Here is a 9,731-nt window from a genome sequence, read left to right as displayed (position 1 = left end):
GCATGGGATCAGCTGCAAGGCTTTGGGTGGTAGGCTGGGGAGAGACAGTGGCTGGTTTCCCCTGGGACACCTCTACCATCCAATAAGCAACTGCATCATCTTACAAAAGAGCCACTTTCTCTGAAGGACTGGGATAGGAAAAGCCAGTCTTAAGACAAGAGTCTGCAATAGCCATTCTGATTATGGGGATAAAAATAAATCATCCGAGTTCTGCTCTGGTGATCCGTGAGCTGCTTTTCAGCAGGCGTGCAAATACCTTGGATGTCGGCTGAAGCCTGCATGGGGGTAAGCCCAGCACGTTTAGAAACTGTGCTAACTCACTGTTGGTCTTTAGGGTCCTGGGATCTCCCCCTCCATGTGGGAGCCATGCTTCCAGAAGGTTCACTCAGTACGAGGTAGTAGCTGATGTCCTCAGAGCTGGGTCCAGGGTGACCTATGGCCAGCACATTTTGGACATAGAGAGAAGGAAGACTCAGCCCTTTCCCCAGAGCTCTCCGCGTGGCTCTGGGAGAACATTCAAGGGGAGAGACCAGCAGCTGCGATCCTAGAGCTTCTGGGTCACATGCGTGGGCCTCAGCTGGGATGTCCTTCCTCCCAGCTGAGGTCACCTTTCCAAGGAAACACAAGTTGGAAAAAGACACTTCTGAATCCAAAAATCTCGTTGAACCTTTGCAGTTCCATGGAGCCAGAGCTGGGGTGGAGGGGCTCTGGGCCAGGTTGGGGCTCTGAGGTCCGGAGCACAGCCAAGGACATGCCTGAGAGCCCCGCACAGGTGTCCCTCACCCTGCTCCCTGATGACAGAGAAGTCCTAGGCTATTTGTGTGGGTGTCCTGAGGTTAAGGTCAAAACCCTGAGACAGCTCCAAACAAACCACGGAGCAGCAGCAGCCTGTTATTAAGTCTGAAGGAAAACAAAAGCAAAACTCCCTTCCCCATTTGCTTGGGGAGACTGAGGGAGAACTCTTCGTATTATATTTCTCTGTGGCTGGGTTTTCCCTTATGCGGTCCACTGACTCACTTCTTTTTAAATAGTGACGAGAAACAACAGAAAATGAACTCGAAAGATGATACTTCCCTACTCTGATCCTCAACTTATCTTCTGTCACGTTCTCTGCAGAGTTAGCACAGGCTGAGGCCATCAATAATTCCTGGGAATAGGCTTTCAGTGGGATGGACTCCCAGTCTGGAGGTCGCCCTACCACCTGGCCCGCAGCATCTAAGGCAACTCACCACTTCCCCACCTCCCTCGGTGTTAAGTGTGATAATAGGAGTTTTTTGAGAGAGGCAGTGACAAGGTGGCTGGTGTCCCCTCAGGGGGCCCTGTTTTCTAGTGTGAAGAGAGGAGTGTTGCCCACTTTAAACCCTTTACACAGCGGCTCAGCCACAGAAATGCTGCGACCGATGCACCACCCCAGGTAACGTCAGGCTCCTTGGCCAAGTGGACAGGCTATTTCTGGAGGCTCATCGGCTCTGGGATGAATGATCTGATTCTCCCTGTAGCCTAGATTGTGGCACAAGCCCATCTCTGGAGTCAGAAGTGAAGGGAAGCCAGAGGTGGCATCTCTGCTTCCTGCTGGGGCTGGGGCTGGTTCATTTCCTGTTAGCTTCTTCTCAGCTGAGAAAAAAATAGTTGGGCGGTGGGGCTGAGAAGAGGAGGTTTTGGAAGAAAAGTGGAGACTGGAAAATCCTCCAGGCCTTCCTGATGAGGTTTAAGACTCACATGTGATGTGTGAAATGAGTTGGCCAGGAGTCAGAGCTCCGAGAAAGTGCTGCGTTGGTCCTTTTGGGGTTTTGCACACCAACCCTGCCGGCTTCAGCAGTGGAGCATGAAGTTCTTGGCGAGGCTGGAGACCCAGCTGGAAAACTGAGGAGGCTGGGATGTAGGGGGCTGGGTGGGTCTGGGCCATAACACCCCCGCCCCAGCTCTTCCCCAGGGAGGGCAGAAACCCTGTATGGGTGGCCTTGGCTAAACATCTGCTTGGAGCAGGAAGCAGGGCTGGGACAGAGGGCCTTCTTGTGGCTGGAAGCAGCCCAGAGCCCACATGAAAGTGAAGGACAGTGGCACACTTCGGTGGGGCTTTGCTCTAAGCCGCCCCTGTGCAGCAGCCAGAGGGGGACAGCATCGGACAGTCTGACAAAGCAGCCCTGCCTCTGGGGTGAGGGGTCAGCACCCCACCCTCCTATCTCCTGCCTGTACTTCATCTAACCCCTTGGTGTCTCTACCTCCCTCTGGAATATGTGGTTAATTGTGTCTCCCTGGTGAGATTGTTGAGAGGGTTAGAAGGACGTATGCACATTCTGGGGCAAGAAGGAACTGACCCAAGTAACTTTGGAAAATGGTGTTTTCAACTAGAAACTATAAGGCTAAAGGCAAAAGGAACTGTGTGTAAACACTGTACTCTAGTTGGTAAAGTAGTTTCCCAAGGGCTAACAACTTTGAAGCTGTTATACGTGCATACTGGGGTTGAACAAGTGGGTAAATGGACAGTGGGTGGTGGGAGCCTTCCTCCCAAGTTGTGCTGGGGGAGCCACAGCGCTCAGCTGGGCCAGGATGGTGCACTGCAGTCCAGACGCTGGTCGGTGAGCTGTCTCACCAGAACATGCTTAAACATTGCATTGAAAATCAAAGTCTGCTGAATTACTACGGCTGAGTAACAAATTGCCCCAAAATTAGTGCGTGAATCTATGCTCACAGTTTCTGAGGGGCAGGAGTTCAGGAAGGAGATGGCTGAATTCAGAGGTGGTGGCTTACCTCTGCCCTGAGATGCCTGGGGCCCCAGCTGGAAGATTCAAACGCTGGAAGTTGGAATCATCTGAAGGCTGGTTCATTCACATGTCTGATGGCTGGCTAAGACCTTTGCTGGAACGGTTGGCTGGAACACCTCCATGTGGCCTGGGCTTCCTTACAACATGGTGGCTGAGTCCAAAAGAGAGTGGAGAGAGAGGGAGAGTGGAGACAGAGAGATAGACAGAGAGAGAACCCAGAGGAAGTCATATTGTCTTTCATGACCTAGCATTGAAAGTCTCCAAGCCTCACTCCTCTACATTCTATTGCGGGAGGTAGTTAAAAAGTCCACTCTGGTTCAGGAAGAGGGACCCTGTCTCTCAGTGGAGGACTGTCAACTTCACACTGTAAGAAGAACACATGGGATGGGAGCACTGGTGTGGTCATTTTTGGAAAATACCTACAATCTCCCATAGCCCCTCCTAATTTTTTTCCCTTTCCCTGAGGTCACCACTGTTCCCAGTGAGGTGTGATTATCTCCTCTGTGCCTTTGCATTCATAGACAGTATAGACTTGGTTTAGGGCTTTTGGGGGAGGGGATACATATTTAGTTTTTATATAAGTGGAATTCCCTTACATCTTGCTTTTTTCACTTAACATGGATTTACTTATTAGTACATGTAGATCTCTTTATTGAAGTATAGTATTCCACAGTTTGGTTATGTTGTAATTTATTTAACTACTTCTTTATTTTGATGGATCTTTGAAAAGTTTCCTTTTATTTTCTAGTATGGATAATACTGTAATAAATATTTCTCGATGTGTCCTTTCACCCACATACACAAAATGTGAACGTTTCCCAGGAAGGAGGTGTTAAGTAAATTGCTGAGTTGAAAGAGCCCACTTTTTAAAAAAAATATTTATTTATTATCATTTTTATTTTTGGCTGCATTGGGTCTTCATTGCTGCACCGCGGGCTTTCTCTAGTTGCAGAAAGCAGGGGCTACTGTTCATTGTGGTGTACGGGCTTTTCATTGCACTAAGCCAGGCTTCTCTTGTTGCGGAGCACGGGCTCTACACGCACAGGATCAGTAGTTGTGGCGCACGAGCTTAGTTGCTCCATGGCATGTGGGATCTTCCCAGACCAGGGCTCGAACCCATGTCCCTGGCATTAGCAGGCGGATTCTTAACCACTGCGCCACCAGGGAAGCCCTGAAAGAGCCCACTTTGAATTATAATGGGTGCTACCAAATTTCCTTTGAGAAAGGCAAGTCATGCACTTACCAGTAGAGTGTAAATGTGTTCATTTCCTTTTGTTCTCACCAGCACTTAGCAACTGTCAATCTTTTAAATTCTTGCTTGCCTTGTGGGTGAAAACAATATACTATATAGCATGTGTTTTTAATTTGTAGTTTCCTTCCTAGAGTTAGGTTGAACATCTTCTCATATGTTTATCAGCCATCTGCCCTTCTCCTGGGAATTGGCTGTTCATTTCCTTTACTGAACTGTTCATTTCAGTTTTACTGAAAAGCAGAGAAATGCAAATTTAAACAGTGAGATTTTTTTTTTAGCCATGAAACTAAAAAAGATTGACATGTATACACTGATGTGTATAAAATTGATGACTAATAAAACCTGCTGTATAAAAAAATTAAATTAAAAAATTTAAAAAATAATAAAAAAGATGACAAAGATTCTCAATGCTTGTGATTGATACATTTAAGTTTAGAAAAGCTACCCTATAATTACGACTGTTAACTTATATTTTCTTTCTAAACATTTTAAATTAAAAAGCAACCCCAGAGCCATAAAAAATAGTCTTAGCTGTCTTATATGAGGTGATACCAAAGTTGATTTTTTTTAAAGTGAATAAAAGTTTTCAGCATCATTTTTTTTCCTCCCAGACTTTTGCTATTTACTTTATCTCTTAAAAAATTCAAATAGGTCATGTGATCTTTTTCTGGACGATCTTTGTCTTCCATTGATCTGTTTAATTTTGGTGCTGGTACCCCTTGTCTTTAAAGGCAAGAAAGAATACATGTGCAGTGCTTCCTCTTCCTGCCAGGGAACATTGTCTCTTTGTAGGTGCAAGTGTGACTTTCCATTGCTCAGTAAAGCTCTGTGGTATTTTCCTTTACATAGTGGCTTCTAGTTCTGGAGGGGAGTATATTCCTAGATTCTGGCTCTGCTGATGGGGTTGGTGTTGCCTTCAGGATATTGGGATTGTTTTCAATCTATCACCTTTTGAGCTGTTGAGAATTTGAGATCCAGAGGAATAGAGTTGGTGAGACTGAGCAGGGGTTGGGGGTATATGGGGAGAAGTGTTTTGGAGGAAATATCTTCAAATCCTAAGACATCCTGGAGCAGAGAGAGACGGCAAGCTGGAAGATGTGTCAGAGTGATTGCGTGTGGAGTGAGGTTTGTGCAGGTGGAGAAGCAGGAGGGGACTCCGAGTTGTGGGGTGAGAACCAGCCTGCCTTGGGGCTACAGGGATCTGAGGGGTAGAAAGAAGGCAGCTCCCCTAGGCAGGCAGGCCCCTGTCAGCTCATCCAAATACTGTCCAACGTGTTCATCATTTATTTATTCATTAATCTGACAATTATCTCTAGAATGCTTGTTAATGTGTCAATGTATTCCAGATGCTAGGGATATAGAGGGGGAAATGAATGACGTCTCTCTCCTCATGGAGCTGACATTTAGGAAGAAGCAGATGAATGCAGGGAAGTTGTCATGCATATACATGCACATGTTATAGAGTCTGAGGGTGATGGATGCTAGGTGGTTCTGAGCTGTTTCAGCAGAGATTGCAGTGACAGAGTGAGCCATGCGGGCCCTAGGGGAGGGCGCTTCTGGCAGAAGGTAGGGCAAATGCAAAGCCCAGAGGCAGGAGCATCCCTGGTATGTTTGAGTCCCTGGAGCTGAGCGAGGGTGAGCAGAGAGGGGGCAGACTTGAGGAGGTGCCTGGGGACCCAGGCCACGGAGCTCCAAGAGCCCTCATGAGGCAGCAGTGGCGACTGGAGTAGTGGTGGGGAGGCAAGATTTCAGGTCACCTGCTGCTGCAACAGTTCAAGGTAGGCCCACTTTGATGTTGGGTGATGATAGTCCGTATGTGAGCATGTGTGTGGTTAAGTGAATGTGGTCTGAATTTGTATGTGTGTGTCTGTTTCTGCGTGTTTAAATGTGTGTGTTTATGTATGTTTGAGTGTATGTGTGCCTGAGTGATTATGTGTGTGTCGGTATGAGTATACATGTGTCCACATGTGTGTAAGTGTCTGTGTGTGTGTTTAGGTGTTTGTGTCTATTTGTGTGTACATGTGTTTATATGTGTGTGTGTCTGTGCTTTATGTTTGAGTCCCTGACAATACACAAAGCAGGAAAGGTCCCAACAGGGAATGAGATCCTGGTGGGGAGCCTCTCTTGGCATCCTGGCTGGGACTCTGTCTTTGCCATGGGTCACAGAACAGACCAGTGTCACTGATGAGGCCACAGAATAAAGCCAGGAGCCTAGTGACCATGGATGCCTAGCAGCCACTTGGCCTGGGGCCAGTGGAGGGCTTCAGCACTGCCCGAGCCAACTCTCACCCAACAGCTGGAGCTCTGAGTCCCTGGGCACTGGTGTCATCATGAAGCGTCACTTCATGGACCATAGGGGAGAACAGTCACCAACGGACGGGACCACCCTCAGCCTGGCCAGCCCAGGGTCCGTGGAGGAGAGCGTGGAAGTGCACTGGTCAGGTAGGTCGAAAGAAGGGGTGTGGCTGATGTGTCCCTGAGAGGGTGGTCCTGGAGGGGAAGGGGAGGGAAAGCACCAGATTGCCCCTCAGTGCTGTCACCAAAGTGCTTTGTTGACCATAAAAATGGATGTGGGTCTGACTGAGGCCGCTGTTGTGAGCACATGAGGTGATTTCAGAAGGTATGAGGATGAAATCCTAAAATGTTAGTCATATATTTTAATGTGCTTTGAAAAAACCAGAATTGACATGTCAGTTCTGTGATTTCAGCAGTGATGTAAAAAATTCCTTTATAATAAATGGATTAAAGTTAATCTAGAACATCAATTTGAAGTGACCGTGGGCAGCACCTAAGGGTCACACCGGCTTTTGGGACTGAGTGACCGGCACCAGCTCTGGCTCCATCAATCATTTCAATGTTCTGTGCCTCAGTTTCTTAATTTGTCAAAAATCATAACAATGGAATTTCTTAGGGTTTTTTAAAAATATTAAATGAGTTAAAATGTGGCAAGCACTTAGCACTTATATGGTGACGGGATCCAATGGATGTTCAAGGAAAGGGTGAGATGCCCCTGGGGGAAGACGAGACATGTTACAAATGCCAGGGGGAAGGTTGGGCTGAGTGGCCTGGCCAAAGCACTTCCCAAGTCTGGCTTTCTAAACTGGTTTTATTGAGCTGTGATTTAAATACACAAACCTCACCGATTTTGTGTACAGTTTGGAGAATTCTGACATGTACACATTTGTTTAACCACCACAAAGATCATGATGCAGAATATTTTCATCACCCTCTAAAAGTTCTTAGTGACCCTTTGCAGTCAGTTCCCCTGCTGCCCTTGGCTTCCGGTAACCCCTGTTCTGTTCTCTCTCCCTATAGTTTTGCCTTTTCTAGAATGTCATCTAAATGGAATCAAATACTCTATGACCTTTTTACCCTGAGTTCTTTCATTTAGCAGAATGCATTAGAGACTCATCCATGTTTCGCATGTAACAGTAGTTTATTCCTTCTTATCAACAAAGAGGATTGCCCTGTGTGGGTAGGTGTCGCACAGTCTGTATTCAGCAGTTGATGGCCTTTTCGGGTTTAGTCAAGGCCTTGGATATTACATTCATACATTATTTGATCCCCGTCATCACATCCATAACTTTAAGATATATCTGTTTATACATTTGATCCTTATCCTCGCCCCAAGAGAAAGGCATTTCATCCCCACGTTATGGGGAAACAGGCCCAGGGAGAAGAAAGTACCTGCCCAGAGACCTGAGGTGGGTTGTGGCACGGATGCCTCAGCACCGATGAAAATGTCCTTCCGCCTCCCAGAGACCTCTAAGAGAGAGGAGCCATCTCCACGGCCTGGCCTGGCTGTTCCCCACGAGGAGGACATCTACTTCTCGGGCAAGGGTCGGGGCGTTCTGGGCTGGAGCAGCCAGCCTGGTCATCCCGGTCCTCCTCCGAGTACCAGTCCTACTCCCAGTACTAGTCTTGCTCTTCCAGCACGTGTGGCGGCGAGGACACTGCCCGGCAAAGCATGTGCGCCTTCTACACCCATGGGAAGACCGTGCAGCGTGTGGCCGTGGCCTGGGAGACCGACTGTGGCTTTGAGCTGGTCCGTCGGCAGCCCCGCATCCACGAAGCAGAGTTCATCAAGAGGCAGAGGCGGAAAGGCTCCTCCTTTGAGATGGCTTCCAACACCGACCTGCGCTGGGAACTGGAAGCCGGCAAGAACGACACCCGCCCAGAGCCGGACGACATGGAGCTGCTGGTGCCCCTGGAGTGCTGCCTGCAGGAGCTGCGGGCCACCCCGGGCTGGCTGGTCACCACCAACCACGGGCCGTGGTGTGTGGCCTGCTGCCGGGTCTTCCCCACGCTGGAGGTGCTGCTGGAGCACGCCCAGGAGGGCATCCAAGAGGGCTTCAGCTGCCAGATCTTTTACGAGGAGTTGCTGGAGAGAAGGTGGGCCCGGGGCCAAGTGCAGGAGCAAGAGCCAGAGGAGGAGGGACACAGCACTTCGGACAGTAGTGGAAGTCCAAGACCCCATGTCAAGGTGCTTCCGTCACAGTCACGGTCAGAGAAGCAATGAGCTGGAGGGGATGTGCCCCGCCCTGCGCTCACCTCCGGCACCGCAGCTGCTCCTTTCCAGGCCATCAGGACTACAGCCACGGGGCCAGGGAGAGAGGATGAGGGCCGGGGAAGGAAGCGTGCGGAGATGGGAGGGCCGTGAGAAGGGACGGGGAACGCACCCTCCAAAGGGCACAGCATTTCAACTAGAGTCCATTTCAAAACCCAAATCAAGTGTTTCTGACGGTGGGTGCAAGACCTGAAGCCCGCAAGTGTGTGGCCAAGGCAATTCTTATTTTTTCTGGTGGGTCTAGCGGGTCGTGACTCGCAGGAGAGCCAACTGCAATTGAAGCATCGGCCCTATTTTTTTCATGGTTAGGAACTCATCATAGGCCCTAGTTCTATGTCTTATTTTAATGGGATTAAACTTGAATAACTCAAAGTTTAAGGCAATGACTAATTGAGTGAATCATGTTATTGGATTGGACCCACTGGAAATTGCCATTTCTGCAGGTTACACACTGGCACGGACATCCCAAGACAGCAGGGTCCCAGAGGTAGAGATGGGGGCTGGGTAAGTCCTGCTGACCCATGAGTTCAGATATGTCAACTCTGTTTTAAAATGTTGCTACAGAATTTTTCTTTACCCTTACAAGGGGCTGCATTCATTCAAGAAACTACATGGATGGCCCGCTGTGTGTTAGGCATGCTGATGAGACATGTACCCCAGTCATGCAGTGAGAGGCAGATAGGACAGACAACTGCAAGCCAAGGGGATGAATCACCTAAAGGAGGTTTGGGGAGCCCAGCGGAGGGCCCCAAACTCATGCTGGTTGTTGAGGAAGGAAAATGTTCCAAAGAGGCTGATGTTCACAAAGGCTGGGAGGCCAGGTAGAATTAGTGAGACCAGGAGTTTTCTTCAGAGTCATTAAAACTAGGAAAGATTGTTTCTAGGAGCGGGTGAGCCACGTTAAAAGTGAGAGTGAGTGGGAGTGAGCTGAGGGTAAAATGTTTCCTTTCATTTGGCACGTGGAGGTTGCTGATGGCTGTGATGAGAGCAGTGCCAGGGACTGAGGGTGGCAGAAGCCAGGCGGGCATGGGGCAGTAGTGGACACACAAAAAACCACTGGACACAAACATTAGACAGCTCTGCTGGCAAGCTTGTCTGAAAAGGAAAGCAATGATGGCTTAGCTGGACAAAAGGAAACTACAAAAAG

At 48.7% G+C, this 9,731-nt stretch overlaps 1 protein-coding gene across 1 annotated transcript; it reads left to right on the top strand.

Moving 5' to 3' along the window:
• Positions 1–6,347: 6,347 nt before the first annotated feature.
• On the top strand, positions 6,348–8,536 carry FAM170B (family with sequence similarity 170 member B; the record flags this gene model as incomplete). Its single annotated transcript, XM_082643505.1, is given in 4 exon segments — positions 6,348–6,459; positions 7,777–7,883; positions 7,886–7,933; positions 7,937–8,536. Coding segments are annotated over 4 exon segments (867 nt in total).
• Positions 8,537–9,731: the final 1,195 nt, after the last annotated feature.

Source organism: Mesoplodon mirus (genome assembly GCF_964341445.2).
Source record: "Mesoplodon mirus genome assembly, chromosome: 2".
NCBI classification, from domain to species: domain Eukaryota; kingdom Metazoa; phylum Chordata; class Mammalia; order Artiodactyla; family Ziphiidae; genus Mesoplodon; species Mesoplodon mirus.
This window is presented reverse-complemented; position numbering and strand designations above follow the sequence as displayed.